Source organism: Centruroides vittatus, unplaced genomic scaffold, assembly GCF_030686945.1.
Source record: "Centruroides vittatus isolate TY-2023 unplaced genomic scaffold, ASM3068694v2 contig_18, whole genome shotgun sequence".
Lineage (NCBI taxonomy): Eukaryota > Metazoa > Arthropoda > Arachnida > Scorpiones > Buthidae > Centruroides > Centruroides vittatus.
In genome coordinates, this window is record NW_027121101.1 from 2,623,873 (window position 1) to 2,641,415 (window position 17,543).

A 17,543-nucleotide genomic window follows, 5' to 3' on the forward strand; every position below is an offset into this window, starting at 1 on the left:
TTGTCAGCATTATCTGTAACATCACATCTTGCTCGTATTTTGTTGTCTCGCTAATTACCCGAGCCGAACAAACTAGGTTATATTCCTGTCATTGACTCGGAAGACAAGAAATTATAATTTAAATGCTACTTTCAAACTTGAATGTGATAAATGGCCAGAGTTTAAGCAATCTCGGTAATTATAACTTCAGTTTCGACAATCTAATCCCCTCCAGGATGAATGTCGGCCCTTAATCTTGTAACTTTCTTATCGTCGATATAAAGCGCTAATGAGTGATCGGGTAGAAAGAGATGAAGTTCTTAATCCCTTCCTCAGATAAGCCAATCGATTTGAATCGAGTTTACGGCCGGAGAATTCTTAAAAAGTTACAACGTTTATCTGTCACTTTTTTACCTCGTGGTCTGCAGCTAGACTCGACAATGTTAAACGTATTGAATTTGGATAGGATCCGACTAGAAGTGCTCGACAAACAAACCGATGCAACTTTTGTTGATTGGCATGTTAAGTAGTTGTATTTATGTAGAACAAATACTTTCGACATAAACTTGTACAGAGCCTTACATTATATTGTAAGCGAATTCGACTTCTAGTTAAGTTTTAACTCCTGTTAGTGAGTGGATTTTTTCCAAATTATTTAATTAGGAGTGGAGTTTATAACCTTTAAAATCGTAAGAGACGACGTTTTACAATGGAATTTGATTCAAATTTTAAAAATATACAGATCTTTTGTTAATAAATTCTATATTTAAAACATTATGAATGAGTTCAAAGCTACAATCGAGTTGAGTTATTAAATTTATGAATGTTCTAACCTTGAAAACAATTGTAAGAACACGAGTTGGGTTTACGAGGAATGCGATCGTAAATTTAAAAAATTGAATTTTTAAAATAACCAATGAGATAATTCTAAAATAAAATACGAACGACTTCATAATATTAAAATCACGAATGAGATCACCTGTTTAAAAAAAGTTATGAATGACTACAGACTTTGAAATTGAGAACGGGTCTAATAAATTATGAATGAATGAGGACTTGAGAATTATGAATACGATTAAAATAAATCGAAGATATTCATATATATTTTTTTATCGCTGCGATTTTCATATTTGCCATTGTTTAGCGCTCTTTTGTATGAAGCGGATCCACCCACATAAATAGGCAGAGCGTGAATAAAAGCACAGCTGTTTACGAGAAACGATGAAAAAATTTACAGTTTGTGCTTAAAATATTAAAAAATAAAGCTTAATATTCCTTGTAGTAGAACATTAAAAACATGATTTAAATAAAAATTTTCCAGTCATAAAAACGGGGGATAACCTTCGTAACAGCTTTTTTAAAGGTCTTCCAGTCTCTGATCGACGCCAAGAACGACACGCCCTTTACCTTAACGCATTTTAACTATGAATGAGAAATAAAATACTTAATTTACGACGAAATATTTTATGTCACCTTCGTTATAAAACTGTAAACTTGCTGATAATTTTCGTTTAAAACCGATGAAAAATATCAATTCTTGTAAAGTTTTCTCTTCTTTACTTTTGTGGCAGACAGAATCGGAGCGATAAAGCATCTTCTTGCGGCTCGAGATAGGACTAATTAGAACAGCTGTCCCTCTGTCAGATTGACAGAAGAACGTGACACTAAGGCTGTGTGAATATATCACGAGACACGACAGCGATCGATTCTATTAGCGGGATAAGATAAGTGTCACGTCTCTTTTTTTCAGGATCCTTTCACCGTGTCTGTCTTTGTCTGCCCCAAACAGAAAGCAAATTTCAACCTTTATTAAGATTTTTTTTTCATTCGAGCGCCATATTTTTAAGCATTTCTGCAGAATTTCCTCCTCTATAAAGAAGGGGGGAAAAAAACCAGCCTGTAAGAGCAACTGGTCGGCCATTCCCCTCTAATCAATCTAACTTCGTTGAGGAGGATTTAGATTTTCGTAAAATGGAAGAAGTAAGTAAAAGAAAAAGTTGGGTTTTTTTTTTTTTAAATAAAAAAAAACGACATTTTTCGCTTGTAAGCAAAACAATAAAAACGAAATTATGGCGGTGCTTAAACGGGACAACTTATCAGATGACATAATAGTTTCTTCCCCCTTTTCGTGTCGTCCTCAGGCTTCCTTAATGTTGATTAATGAACAAATTAGTTTTTAAGTCGTTTCGAATTTAAACGCTCGTAATGACGCTGATAACTTTTAACTACGCTCAAGTTAACAACTAGGTAATCGTTCTATACCGAAATTTCCCTAAAAAGAAGATTTTCTTTCTGTTAATCGAGTTCTGTAGCAGTTATTTGAAGAAGTGAAGTGTCTCCATCCTTCATTAGCGACTGGCTGGACTTTAAGGTAGATAGCATTCTTCTACCAGCAAGATAGCCTAATGGAAAGCCTTGTTCTCTTAGATGCCATTAACTGTAATGTCTTAACAGATTCTTTACTTTCAATTATTTCTTTTGATCGCCATATTTTTCTAACTCGCCTACAATTTCTAGCGTGAAGTTTATCAGAAAAATGATAACCGCATCCGACTCTTTCATCTCTTCTATTCAAATTTATGGCCTCGAATTTACAGAAAATTCATATTTTAATTTAATGGCAATTAATTTCGGTACATTTAAACTATTTTGTAATAGTATAATTGGGGAATTTTTAAAGGGATAAGAGGAAAATCGAACAAATAAATGAAAAAAAAAAGAGCTACACGGGTTATTGAAGTCGACACTAATTCAATTGATAACGTAATGATATTAAGAGAAAAATTAAAGTTAAATTCCATGAATAATTTCTGTTATTAGTGAATGATTTTGTTTACATTTTCATTAGAGAAATTTCTCTTCGTAAATTGAATATAAATAAGAGAATTTAATGAGAAACAAACCTTGTCTAATCTGATCGTTAACAATACAAAATCGTTCTTATTTACAACGAAAAGAATTAAAGATCCGATAGAAGTATAAACAATGGCATTAACAGTTAAAATTTCTATTAATTATGTTATTTTTTTCATTTAAAAAAATCAAAATTTTAGTAGAAAGTTACGAAAGAAATCTCTTCTCGTTGGAAGAGGAAGAGCAACTAACGTTTAATTAATATAAAATTTGACAGAGAATTGAGTGGAAGGCGAACAATATCAAAATTATTATTTAACGGATAATAAAACGGGAATTTCTTTAAAAAAATCAATTTACAAGACAAAAAATAAATAAATTTCTGCAAAAATCTCGTCCGTCATTTAATAGAAAGTTTTTAACAGAGGGAGAAAGAGAAGAACAAAAGAATTTCGACATGGTAACCGAAGAAAGAAGAAGAGGAGAAACAGCGTTTTATTTATTTTTTTCTTTTCTTTTTGTAAAAAAAAATAAAAATTTCTCCTATCAAACTAAGGGTGAAATTGTGTTCGAACTCAATAAATAAAATATCTTTAGTAATAGAGTGACGTATAAGAATAACAATGTCATATTTTCGAATCTAAACATCTGATATATTGTTTTGAAAATGCCCTAGGCTATCAGAAAATAGTTTTGAAGCTATTGGATTCTTGAAGCTGCTTACGTCTCGACCATCTGTCCTTTACGGTATATTGATTACATAAGATGGTCAGCCTTGCCTTGATTTAAATTTAATACCGTTCTGTGATGGAATATCTACTCGCTACACGCCACTCTGACAGGCCTTACATATATATATCGAACCACATACTAGCTCAAGAATTTTAATATAAATTAGTTTAGATATTCAGAACCATGTTTTGTTTTTTTTTTCTTGTCGTATTTCTAAAATGCGTTTCCTTTTACTTTATCCTGTCCTCAGGGCTGCCCAAAGACTCAACTTGTCTTCGAAGAAGAAAAGGCACATGCAAGGTATGGGTGAAGCGCAGTTTCGAACTAGGTTCCATGAGATTTTGCGTGTTTCTCCACCACCTGCACCTCCCGTTCTATTACGTGTCGTGAACAAGAAGGATACCGGAATAGGAAAGGTAGTTTAGTCATGGTTTTACATGCACTTAGCCACATTAATTGAATTGGTTTTTTTTATTTTATTTTAATAAATAGTATATTTATAATACATCGTATTTAATATTTATTATGTTTTATTTATTAAATAGACGCGCACAATTAAAAACGCATCGAGTCTAACCTTCTACGTGTATACTTATCTATATTTATATGCAAGACCAGAAGGGCAAAACTGGGAATTTTTTACGGGTCTAAAGTGGTTTCTACCCCTATAAATTAATGTTCTTTTTACTAAAAAATATATATAATTTGTTAATATAAAGAAATTCTACGAAAACTTATTTTAAAAATAGGTGAAATAAGCTCTGTTTATACGTTTTTTTTTTTTTTTCCAAGCGGAAAGTCGTTATTTGTTAATTTAAATTTTTGAAATCGTTAAAAACGAACTTTTATAATCTTTTACGTGATTGATTAATTTAAACTTTTGAAATTTACATATAATAGTTTAGTAATTTGATATCTAATTGCTCATTCTTGATTGGTTTATTTAAATTTTTGAAATTAATACGTTGTTGATACGTCATTTTACGTATAGTAATTTCAAACATTTAAATTAACCAATGAGATGTATCTACATAGTTTAAAATTTTCGAACGAACGAACTTTGATTGATTAGTTTTAAATTTCCGAAACTCATTTAGAATTCGTTTTATATAAACGATTATTCCGAAATTGTCCGATATGATTTTTAAATTTAAATATTTAAAATCCACGCAAGGGATTGGGTAATTTTGAATTTACGAAATCGATAGGTGCTTTCTATAAAGCGATACATGGAGAGTTTCTACTGTTTTCTCCCCCGTTATATCTCAGTTTATTTCCGAAGAGATATAAATAAATAAATAAAAATAATTCTTATTTGTCGGCTCGAAAATGGAAATCCAACTGTACAGAAAATCTGGAAATTCTATTAGCTTACTTCAAAATTGTTGAGTGTAGGCAGTTAAGTAATACTTGTTTTTCCTTAAAAGTTTCGATGCATTAAAGCAAAAATACAGTATCAGCTATGCAGATAGCCATCTGGATGGAGTTATTATGCATGCAGTTTCTAGGTAAACATGTTCAACTCGCTGAATTGGGCCTTGTTTTTTTTCCGTTCCCCTTAGACTTGTAGCTGTAATAACACTAAAGTATTTCTTCTGCTATCTTTTTCTTAATGTGCTCCGTCTACTGTCCTGTGTCGCCAGAGAATGCCGACTCGGGAACAACTTCATAAAGTCGGATCGAAATTTTATGATAAACCATAAATTTTTATGTAAATCCTTAGATGTTTTATTGAGATCTTTTTCAAACAGCTTTCGACCGAAAAAAATATCATCAAAAAATGAATACCCGTCACTTAATATCGGACGTCATCGCGGAGGAAGGCATTTTATTGGTTATTCTCCATTCCTCTCATCCCCCCGAGCCATCGCGTAGTAAGGTAGCCTGTGACGTAATGTTCACGTAGCGTGACGTAACTTTACTTTTGTTGCCTTCCGTTTTTATGGCTAAACTGCCGCTATCACCAGATTAAATCTTCACTACGTTTTGCTACATTGAACAGAAAAATAGAACAATTCCTTCCCGTAATGTTCGCTAGCGAACACGTGATCCGTCTCTTCTCTATCTACCAGTTTGTTCGTAAACGAACGACGTGAGTGATGCCTCATAGCCGCGACCTTCGACACACTTCATCCCTCACATGGCCTTAATTGATCAATTACGATATAAACTTTACGTCGATTGTCTTAAAACGCGCCAATAAATTCGACACGAAAGCGTTGGAAGCAGGAAAAAAAAAGAAAAAGATCTATGTGTGTGTACGGTCGTATCGACCATAACGTCTTTTAACTTATTAAAATCATCCAGCGATACAAATTTATTCTCGTCACATCTCTTTCAACTAACACACGAAAGTTGTTGTGCCAGGCAGCAGCGGTCGATCGATGTATACGAACAATGTTAACCTTCTAATGTATAGATCTACGTCAAGATTCGTCATTTGGTTTGCCTTAATCTACTCGATGCGTCAGATTTGCCGTTTCGGTTTCATTTCTAGCTCCACTAGATTTATTGCCTTCGGAATACTTTCCGCTGTCGGCGAGTTTAGCGTCGACAGCCTTACAGATAAGAGAATTTATAGCTTATGCTTTCACTTCGCTACTTTTTCTAAGCTTTCATAGATGTCACCACTTGTCTCCCGATTGTTTCCTCCCCCCATTCACGCCGCATACGATCACTTGGAGAAATTTTCGCTTTCTAGCTAACTATAAAAATCATTTCACTATCTTTTACTATTATAAATGCGTGACGGGAATAAGCGTGTCAATAAATAAGCTAATAAGCACACGATTCTCCATTGTTCAAACATTTAACGTCATTCCGTAGCATTTATTAATCCTTTCGGGATGAACGTAAGAAACTGTGTTAATTAAAAAGTCAATTTGCATTGTTTTCTCCGTTGGAAGAGGCCCGAAGAGCGGTGTAAACACTCGATTCGATTAAAATGATTATACTCTAACTCGTGTAGCCGATTCCTACATTGCAAATTACACTATTTTTGTTTTATTAGGTTAAAGTTATGCTTCGTTTATGCCCGACTAGTGAAAGTAGCGACAGTTTCTTAACCATAGACAGTAGAAAGAAGCAGGTGACAGTCTACGATCCGCTGAGTTGCGGCACTTCTACTCCTGTCGAGAGAAGAGCCGGAGTTTCTGCACCTAAAATGTTTGCATTCGATGCAGTTTTCTCCCAAGACGATACACAGGTTGCATTTATGTTGTTTTTTTTTCTCAATAATGAAAGTTAACCGTACTTTATCGACTTCTATAACCGATTTTATATCTTTACTAGGCGGAGATGTGCAGCAATTCTCTGACGGATGTGGTCCAGTCTGTTGTAAATGGAAACGATGGATGTCTTTTCGTCTATGGCTACCCTAAGCTAGGTATAAATATAATCTGAGCATTCTATAATTTTACCCCTGGAGTGATGCGACAAAACTTTTCACCTCGTAAATTACGTCAAAAGCAGAGTCGGGTTGTCGGAAGAAAAATCGAAGCAATATCTTCGGATTGAAGATATCGTGGAGTATCTGTTAGTAGATAAATATATAACAGTATCTTTCTCACCACCAACTGGTATATCCTCCATAATTCTGTCAATGAACGAAACAGGTCTTGAGTTACAGGACACATTTATCGATAGTTTTCCATTGAAAAGATCCCAAAAAAAGAGAAATATGTCTCTTCTCCTCCTTGACCACTGGACTGTATCCCATCTCACGGATGTCTGATTCACTTCCTTCACATTGCCAACTTTCTCCAACAATCTGGAACTAAAGTAGTAACCCGAATATAAACTTTCGGAAGATGCATTAGAAGTGTTTATATTAATACTTTTACTTTCTTACTTGTGTTTTGTAGGTAAGACGTACACCATGTTGGGAAGGAGCGATTCCGTTCAGGAACTGGGAGTGATTCCTTGCGCAATAAGTTGGTTATTTAAGTTAATTAACGAGCATAAACAAAAAACAGGAGCCAGATTTTCGGTTCGTGTTTCTGCAGTGGAAGTTTCGGGAAGACAAGAGACTTTAAGAGATCTTTTATCGGATTATGTTGCAGGTTAGTTCTTATTTACCGTCTTGAATGTCATTCCTTTAACGCATCAAAGAACTTTTCTATAACGTTAATTGATTGAACAGTCCTACTCGGCCGTTGATACTCATTTCTTCTAGTGTTGACTGTAAATGTTAAGGATTAAGTTTAGAAAAAATCGATAAATTGCAGCTCTAACTGTCGGCAAACGAGCGATTATCGAGGTTTAAAACTTTCTATAATGGATCTATCTAATTTATTTGTGTCGATCTATGTATAGATTCCGCTCAACGGTAAAAAAAATAACAGTTACATTGCAATTTCATCAATTTTGAGTATTGTGAGGGACAAATCAATGAATTTTGCAGCAACTGTAAGCGCGATGGCAGACACGAGCCACAAACTGGTATCGGACTCTCCCCTTCTATAGGCATCGACCGCATATACTATACAATGTAGCAATGTCTGACGGACGTGGATGTTTGTCTCCTCCTATTTCTGACAGTTTAGCTAAAGGAAATCGAAGTGCTGTGCTTGTGTCTAGACTTAAGGGTTAACCAATTGGTTGCAATCGATATATAGAGCTGTACAAATATTTCCCCTAGGTGGAGAAGGGAATTGCACTTCGCCAGGGGTGTACTTAAGAGAAGATCCTATATTTGGCTCGCAGTTGATGAACCAAAGTGAGTTGCGAGCTCCAAATGCAGAAAAAGCGGCTTATTTATTGGATGCAGCACTCTCCGCCAGATCCACAGGTAAGTCCGAAACGGTTACTTATATTTCTTTTATCTAGAAAATATCCTTTTTTACGTTCTTTTCCTCTCACTACTTTTACATTTGACTCTATTTGATATGCCCAGATGTTCCTTATCGATTTTATATAGTCTTTTGTCTCTTAATATTGTTTTCCTGTCTTATTCTTAAACTAGCTACACCTGATTATTTTTTATCTCTTAAAGCTTTCTTTCCACGTCTCTTTTTTTACAAAATAGTGACTAGTTTTGAATTAGATAAAGTTGACGTTTTATAATCTTGTTTTATAAAGACTCCAATAGGCAAAGTTTGAATAGAATAAACTTTAAAAGTATTTCTAAAACGATATTTTTCTAGATTCCCAGTTGAAATTCGATCTTATAAAAATCCTATTTTTCACAACGTAGTCAATCTGTATTTTACTTTATAAATATGGCAACAGATTTGGCAAATTCATTCGATTACATTTGCCTACTTAAGATAAATCTGACAACAGCAGATAAGAAATGAAATTAAGCGTTTTTAAAGAGAGTGGGTGGTTTTTCCTGCATGATAGCTTTGCTGTGAGGGAAAGAGAGCTTTACAGGAGAAAATAGCTTTATTCGGTAATAAGAAAAACGAGCAATTTTTCATAAATTCTCTTAAACTAGAAAAAAGTATCGATTGTCTGTCGGAAAATATGGTTTTTAATACGTAGTTTGGTTTATTTTTTTTCGCTGGTAAGTAATTACAAAATCGTAAATTTTTAAAATTAAAAATTATAGTTAATTTTTTAAAGATAAAACTTGGATACAATTTACTTTTTTAAAATTGTGTTATGTAAAATAAAAATGAGCGTGTTTTATACAGATTATTATTTTTAAATTTAAGAATTTTTTATGCGTTTAGAGTGCGAAGAAGAGAGTAGAAACTCTCATTTTTTGTTCACTTTGCATGTGTACCAGTACAGAGTGGAGAAGGGAACAAAAGGAGGAGGTAAGTGGATTTGACTCTTTCAAGCTTTAATTTATATAATTCGAGATAAGTAAAGCTGCCATAAATCTAGCATACGATGTCAGTAACAATGGTAAAAAAGTAATAAAATAAAAGAATCAGTCATAGAAGAAAAAGGAAACTCATAAAACACTGATGGAGTTATAATGCTTGAACTGACGAATCCAGGATTATTTAATCAAATCAAAGAAATTCCAGCAAAGTTTTAAAAGACTCCTGATGGTAATTACAAGCAAGTTTGGAGCTGCTTAAATATACAGAGCGTTAAAATGAATAAGTTTGGTCACAGCTGTCTTTGATTGATTTCATTAGTGTTTCAAAACGATACTCATTAAGATTTACCTAACTTTACTGGCAGAATTATCTCTTGGCATAACTTCTGTCGTTTTTAAACAATTACATACGGATATAGTCATAATTCCACATTTTTAGACGAGTCACAACACAAATGGAAAATTTCTAATCACTATTCTCTAGCATAATTATAAATTTATATAATGTTTTTATTCAAATTTTCTTTTCAGTGGTGGGAGGTCGAAGTCGTTTGCATTTATTGGACTTGGGAAGCTGCGAGAAGCAGAGCAAAGGGAGAGATGCCACTTCCGGAGCTTGTTTGTCTCTTTCCGCTCTTGGAAACGTTATTTTAGCTTTATTTAATGGACAGAAACATGTGCCTTACAAGTAAGTTAATTCAACAGTTTCACAAAAGCTTTATTTGGCTAAGTTTCGAGATCTTTATCTACATTCGGCATTCGAACACGCTTTTGTAAGTTTTGAACGAATGCCAGAGCGCTATTAAATAGATAAATGGAGTAAAAAATCGGGAAAAAGAAAAACTTATAATTGGATAAAAAGGAAGTTATGTGGGAGAAGAGAAGCATTATCCTCGAACACCTAATTATTCTTCGCTATGGTGAGTGGTAAGGGATGGATACATTTTGCGGTAACAATCACTCATCTCGTACTTAAGTGACGTTTCGATTCAAAAAATCTTATTTAGTTTCAGTTTATTTGTTTATCTGCAAAGGCTCCGATCCGATGCTTCTCATAATTCATAAAATATATCGCCACAACTCTAGAATTCTTTATTTTTCGATTTCAATTGAAAATGAGGTCGTTTATCTTCATATATACGTTTTTTACAGTATAAAAAATGTAGGATTTTTATCATTTTAGAATTTAAATTGCACAATTGAGACGATTCCTTTTTTTTTTTCTTAAGTTAGAGATTAAAAAATGCATAAATGCATGTCTTTTAATACTAATAGAGCTAAACTTCTGTCGAATTATTCATCTAGAAGCCTTTAGATGCTTAAGAAAAGGTTATTGGAGTTTAATTTTATTACCTACGATAAATTTTATCTGTTTGTAATAAATATTACACGTGTAATTAATGTGACTAATTCAGTATTAAACTTTCATTTATTGCAGAGATAGCAAGTTAACCCAGGTTTTAAGAGAAGTTCTCGGTAGCCTTACTTGCAGAGCGGCTATGATAGCCCATGTGTCTGCAGTACCTCAACATTATGCAGAAACTTTGGCTACAATCCAACTTGCAGCCAGAATACATCGAATGAGAAGGAAAAAGCTCAAAGTAAAGAAAAAACTTTTTTATATCTTCCGATAGAAAAAGTGCATTTAGATCTATTCGATTCTGCACTTAATGCTAATTTAGTTATGTATAAGTTATGATATCAATATTTTAAGGGCTACATTTATTTTGTTTTTTACTCGTTTAGATTAAATTAAAGCGAAAATAAAAGTCGGATTTTTAATTTATAAAATGATCATTTTCATGCAGCAATCAATACAGAAATCTATAACTTAAACACACATATTTTCTTTAGTATTTTAGTTCGAACACGGCCGATATGGAAGAGAGGGGTATTCGAGTCCACGAAGAAGGTGTTCGTTCCGGTAGTAGCGATCCAGATTATACGTCTAGCAGCGAGCAGTCTTGTGACACTGTTATATATGTGGGTTCTGGTGGGGTTCCACTTAGTGATCGAGAACTTACGGATAACGAGGGACCACCCGCAGCTTTACCAATCCTTCCGAAAACGAATAAAACCGATACACCAATCAACAAACAGAACGAAAATGCTAAGTTGGCAAAAGATCGTATCTTCGGACAAAGTGGAGTAGTTCTTCAAAACCCTCATAACATCAGATTGAATAAAGAAGAGAAAAATCGCAGCGTTAAATCGACAGACGACAAACACGTTCCTTTAGGCGGTGTCATTAATATCGTTCAAAAACCTCCTACCGCTATTCATCTGCCGAAAAAGATCCATTTGAAACATCATCTTTGGACGACATCCAAGCAAGAGATTCAAGAAGGAATCAAAGAGTTAAAATGCCAAAGCGATGAAATGTGGATCGACGGACCGAGATTTACTAAACCGAAATTCGATACTCGAACGTTACACCATTTACAAAAAGAACAGTGGGTAGACGGACCGGCCATCTACGGTTATATGGACGACCAGAAACAAGATATGATCCAAAAATGGATCGAAGAACATTCCAGAAATCCTCAGGAAAACCTACAAGAAGTATGGGTTGATTGTCCACCGGCTGTGAATCTCCTCAATGGAATTTTGGAAAAATACGTTCCAAATACGTCCGTAGAACAGCAGGATTCGGTTGCTGTTAACTATTTAGACCAAGAGGATGAGATTTCTAGCGAATCCGAAAGCGAAGCCAATAAGAGGGAATTTACTAAGCATTTCGATTTGCTCAGCGAAGAGAGCTGCGCCGGAATCTGCAATTCTCTGCAAAATATCAGCGCAATTCCCGAAGTTCATGAATTTCAAAATAAAAATGCTTATGGCGATGACAACTCCAGCACTTCCGCCGATGTCGACGATTTAGATAACGACGACGACGACGACGAAGACGACGACATTGACGATAATCAATTAGTGGGAGATCAGGTTCAATACGAGGAACCCATTTCTACTCAAGACTGTTGCTTGCAGGTGACAGAAGACGACATTTTAGCTTCTCTGTGGACGGTTAAAGAAGAGTTAATGGGGGATTTGGAGGTGGAGAGTTCGGACGGAAGCGATCATCCGCTGCATATATTAAGTGAGGAAGATCTTAATTTAGCCTCTTCGTTTACAGACTCCTGTTCCGTCAGTGTCGATTTAGAAACGGTTAGTGTTCCCGATGCTAGTCCTGGCGTGACGTGGGCTCTGTTACAAGGTCGACTCTTCCAGAAGACCGATCAAACCAGTCAAGTGCACAATCATCTGTTAGCCGAGAAATTAAAGGCCTTAGCTGATTATCGTGAATATCTAGACATGGACGAGGGACCATTATGGACTACTTCCAATCGGGTCAGTAAAACTTGTAGCCTTCCCGCTCACCTGGCCCAACTGGCAATGTCTCAACTTCTGAGACATTACGATCCAGATATGAATAGCATATGTAGCGAACCCGCTCAGTTGGATGCCAAAAAGTTACCCTGGAGTATCCATAGCGGAAATGGACTCAAGCTAAATTCGTACTATAATAAACTTCAGAGAGTATCGCTGTCTGTAGACCACGCCTTTCACGCAAAACCCACTCAGATCGTGCCACCTCTGGTATGCCTGGCCAGAGATAATATTAAAAAGGAAGAGACGACGACGTACGATGCACAGGATGCAGCCATCGGTAAACAAACATCAAAAATCAGCACGGTTAGGAATTTATCCGAAAGGGAAAACAAACCGAGACAAGATATTACGGTTCTCAGGCAACCGGATGGTTCTTCCGATCCTCATCTAAACAAGCATCATTCTGCAACCAATATAAGTTCCGAATTAAATTCCGAAGGTAAAAAAAACGAACAGACTTTCGTCGAAGTGCCGGAAACGCCAAAATCCAAACCGTCCAAGCTGTCAAAATTCCTAGGGGTCAAAGGTCGTAAAGAGAAAAGTAGTAAGAAGAGAGCGTATAGAAATAACGAAGTGTGCAGAGGAAACTCATCACCGGCTAGAGGTCAGGGAAGTGACAGTGATACAATAACCAGCGGATATCCATCACCTTATACTAAATCCTGGGTATTACGCAACTCCAGCAGTGGACACGGCAGCGATAGCAGCCTGACAAGCACAGACATTAGGGAGACCAAAGAATTACTCGGGAAATGTGGAAAAGTGCAGCAGTTCTCCGGAACTAGCAGCGGTTACGAAAGTATGCCTCGAGACAGCGAAGGCACTCCACTTTCTTCTTCCAGTCAGGAGTCTGCAAGGGGGACTGGAAAGAAAGATGGGAGGAAAACGGGAAAGAAAAAGTCTCAAGGTAGAAGACGTGGTTACAAAAATAACATTTCTTTTTTTAAACTTAGAAAAGTAATTTTTCTTAATTTTTCAGATTCGAATAAGCGTAATCGATCTGCATCGTCGAGGCATCTGACATCATCCACGAGCATCAATCAACATCCTTGTTTAGTCGAACAACAACCGGGAGAACACGATGCTCAGCACAAGTTATGGGATAATAGAAATGTGTGGAAGAACGAGGAAGACTCCTGTTGTGCAGGATTCCTGTGTTGCAAGTTTCTAGACTTCTATTGACCCGTATCTCCACGGTTCTGTCCAAAACAAGTGCCAAGTTTTTCCATTATAAAAGAAAGATAAAAACGTTATACATCTAGAAACTGTAGACAATCAAGTCGTTTATTTGTATCATCGAAGATTATTACTCTTCGGATTCCTATGTAGAATTTTTTATGTAAATAATTTTCGTCGAATTTTCTAATATTTATTCCGTTGATTTTTTTTACCAAGACAAATGTAAATTGTGAACTTTACTTCGACAAAATGTGGCCTTCATTCGATTCAGCTTTCACATTCCTGTATAGAACTGTGTACAACGCGCGAATAGTTTTATAAGCAAATTACCTTTTCCTCATCATCCATTCTTTCCTTTTATTATTAATCTTCAATTTAAGAAGAAAACACAAGAGTAATAATAATAAAATTAAAGATTCGATTCTTCATTTATAGCACAAATCGCTTCGATTGTGCAATAACTATAACCACGAAGAGAAAGGGGAGAAATCAATTTTTATCTAAATTTTATTTTCTCCATTTGATGGACTATTAAATCCATTATTTTATGGAGGCAACTACAGATCTTTATAAACTAATAAACTCATTAATCTTTAATGTTTTCTTGTTGTTCATTTAATCAATAATTCGAGAAAATATTCTTTGCCATACCGAACTGGAATCGTAATTTAGCAACTTAAAATTGAAGTTATTAAGCTGGATTGTTTAGATAATATGCGGGAGAGGGAGGAAAATATCCGAAAATATTTGGTAATAAATCAAGGATTGTCGAGTTATTTGTACATCGGCTTTATTTCCATTTAGTACAGCATATCCTGACTAATAAAGGATAAGAATTAATCGCAATTATAATCTCCAAACATGCATGAAATTCAAAGTGCTGTCTTAGTAGAATGCTGTAATGATTCTGGTCCAACTCCAGCTTTATTGATTACAGACACAACCGAAACTATCACTCATCCAAATAAAACATACATTAAAGTAGATGAAGTGTTTGATTAGTATTAAAGAAGTAACTAAATGCTGTCACCACTAACTACCTCATAAACATAGAAAAAGTGTCATGTGATCACAAACACAGCATATGAAATTCATTGTTTGCTCCGGTGGGGATTTTCAGATTCATCATCCTTAGAAGTTTTTGTAATGTTGTGTATCGTTACTATAGTAACAAATTTGTTACCTAGCTCGAGCTGGGAAATAATAAGAAGGGGATATGCCACGATATTATTAATATAGACCTAATTATGGGTTGTTTAAGGCATTACGGTTAACGTAAAGAAAATCGAGTGGAGAATTTAAACTAGAAGTTCTAGACGATATCGCATGACCGCTGGGAATTGTATACGCTGGCAAACGTCGTTAAAATTAACGATAACTTGTAACCATTTCAGTCGTATAACTTCCCAATATGACGTTTATAGTTAGCTTGTCACTACCGTCCACCCCATATTATAGTTGGTGTTACGAGTTTTATGATTATAACTCCGATATGTAAAGTGTAATTTTAGCTTTTCCGATTGAGTAAATATTTATTTTATCTTTCATTCTATCGGAAAATGGAGAAAACCGTGATTTCCTAGCGATTTAAAGCGTGCTGAATAAAGCCGCGATCGAAACAATTAATCGAAACGCTGATATAATTGAAAGAACGTGTCGCGGTTAATTTTATGCGTTTTTGTTTGAAGCTCGGTTAGATATATGATAATTATATTGAGGGATGGGATCATGGTTAGTTAGAAATGGAAGGGATTTTCATCAAAGCTCCCCGAAATTTCCTATCCCCTAACACTTAAAATAGATCAACAAGCCGGTGCCCCGAAGCAAAGATGAACCAATGTTGTTTTTGCCATACAACTCGGTCGGTTGGACCATTCCCAAAAGGCTAAGATTAATTTTATGTTTTCCCAGTCGTCCTTCGACGATGAATAATTCAATGAAATTCTTCTTCCGTTGAAGAAGTACAGTAGGTAGGTGTGATGTCACACATCACGCTAAATCTAGTTGACATTTGGTCACGAGAATCTTCTTCCCCTTTTTTTTATTTTCTTTCTATTTACAATAGAATTTATTTATACATACGCGTATATATATATACATATACAAAATTCAGAATTTTAAAATGGAAAATTTCGAAATCATACAGAAATTCGAAAGCAGCTGTTGATTAAATTGCATCTCTTTATTCCGACTTCGTGCAATAATGGAAGAGATTTTCCAACTAAAATTTTCTGATTGTGTAAACTATTTACATACTTAATTTTCGCTCGTTTCTATTGTTAAGGTGATGCTGCTATGGTAACAATGTTTACAGGGGGTGGCAAAAGGGATCCGGCAGTTATTGAAACGTGTAAAGATCTGTCTTCATCGATCTAATCGGAAGAGTGTGAAAGTCTGTAATCAGATTTCCTTCCGAACCGTTTTCTCTAAGATTTGATTACAACTTGTCCTTCTAACGGTTCTAACTGTAAACAGTCCGTAATAATCTTATTACACTTTCTGCTGCGATAAAACAGAACCCTTCAGAATGGATATTTCTTTGATATTAATTAAACCGAAATTTGACTTTGAAAGCCGAGTCAAAACGTGGAAAAAATGGATTGCAATATGTTTAAAATCATCAAAATTCCCTTAAACAATGTTAAAAATGCATGATTACCGCCCCGAGATGGATTAATCGCTCTAGAACACGTTGACAAAAATGCGATTTTTCAACTTTAAACTAATACTTAAACAGGGATTCTTATCATCAGAAAACTATACCGAGATAAAACTCGAAAGCATACATCTAACGTCAACATTCATGACTCACGGTTTTAATGACTTGAGCCAACAAAGAGGACATCTCTAGTAAACTTGACATATAAATTAAACCGAATAACCAGCAGCCAATACGAAATAACGAAAGGAAAAAAAAGGCGACATAACTAATCATTTAATGTTATAAACTTAGTAATTAATTATTAAGTCTTATCGGTAAGTGACTCATCTTTAAAGGGGCCGAGAAGAAGAAAAAAAGTGTCTCAAAAATCTGTGATTTAAACGTGATGTGGTTATCAAATGCGTAAGCTAACTATACAAAGTTAATGATTAATGATACTAGAAGGATAGGAGAACAAGAGGGTTCATTAATACTCTCACTCCACAAACCATTGTCCGTGGATCCGCAGCTTTATCTCTGTCAGTAAACCTTTACTCGTGTTAAGATCATTCAACAGAATACTCATTCAATCTAAATCCCGATTTCTTTTCTGTATTTCCATGGCCCGAAGAGTTTTGTTACCGAAACAGGTGTACAATCCGTCGCACTTCATACATTATTAGCCATTTTTTTAAAATAAAATTGTTATAATTTTTGCCTGTAATTTAGATTAATGGCGTTTCAAATGTTTCAAAAATCAGCCAAACCATTATTTTAGCGTTTAAAGTAGTCCCGTTTAAGATAATTATCTGGATTTATTGTCAAGAAAATCGTTTCGGTTAGAAAAATGATGATGAGACAATTTAACGACGTTAAAACTTGATTATGCTTTAATTGTGTTCAATTAAGATGACGTCAGTAATTTATAATTCGAAAGGCGCCCCTAGCGTTAAAAAAAACGTGTATGAGCTTTTGAAAATAAAAAAATATATATAT

General features: G+C 34.9%; 2 protein-coding genes across 4 annotated transcripts in view; one reads left to right on the forward strand and one right to left on the reverse strand.

Annotated features, from left to right (window-relative positions):
- LOC136969550 (kinesin-like protein CG14535) overlaps positions 1 to 14,503 on the forward strand; it is a 30,654-nt gene extending 16,151 nt beyond the window's left edge. For all 3 annotated transcript variants that reach the window (XM_067263760.1, XM_067263762.1, XM_067263761.1), the window contains 10 exons: positions 3,815 to 3,980; positions 6,575 to 6,769; positions 6,856 to 6,949; positions 7,428 to 7,625; positions 8,204 to 8,353; positions 9,240 to 9,326; positions 9,869 to 10,025; positions 10,776 to 10,938; positions 11,192 to 13,634; positions 13,707 to 14,503. In XM_067263760.1, the coding sequence (XP_067119861.1) occupies positions 3,815 to 3,980; positions 6,575 to 6,769; positions 6,856 to 6,949; positions 7,428 to 7,625; positions 8,204 to 8,353; positions 9,240 to 9,326; positions 9,869 to 10,025; positions 10,776 to 10,938; positions 11,192 to 13,634; positions 13,707 to 13,909 (3,856 nt within the window). In that variant the 3' untranslated portion in view covers positions 13,910 to 14,503. The remainder of the gene's footprint in view (positions 1 to 3,814; positions 3,981 to 6,574; positions 6,770 to 6,855; positions 6,950 to 7,427; positions 7,626 to 8,203; positions 8,354 to 9,239; positions 9,327 to 9,868; positions 10,026 to 10,775; positions 10,939 to 11,191; positions 13,635 to 13,706) is intronic.
- The window catches only part of LOC136969559 (uncharacterized), a 122,915-nt gene that overhangs the window by 35,671 nt on the left and 69,701 nt on the right, over positions 1 to 17,543 (reverse strand). The gene's annotated exons all lie outside the window — the stretch shown is intronic.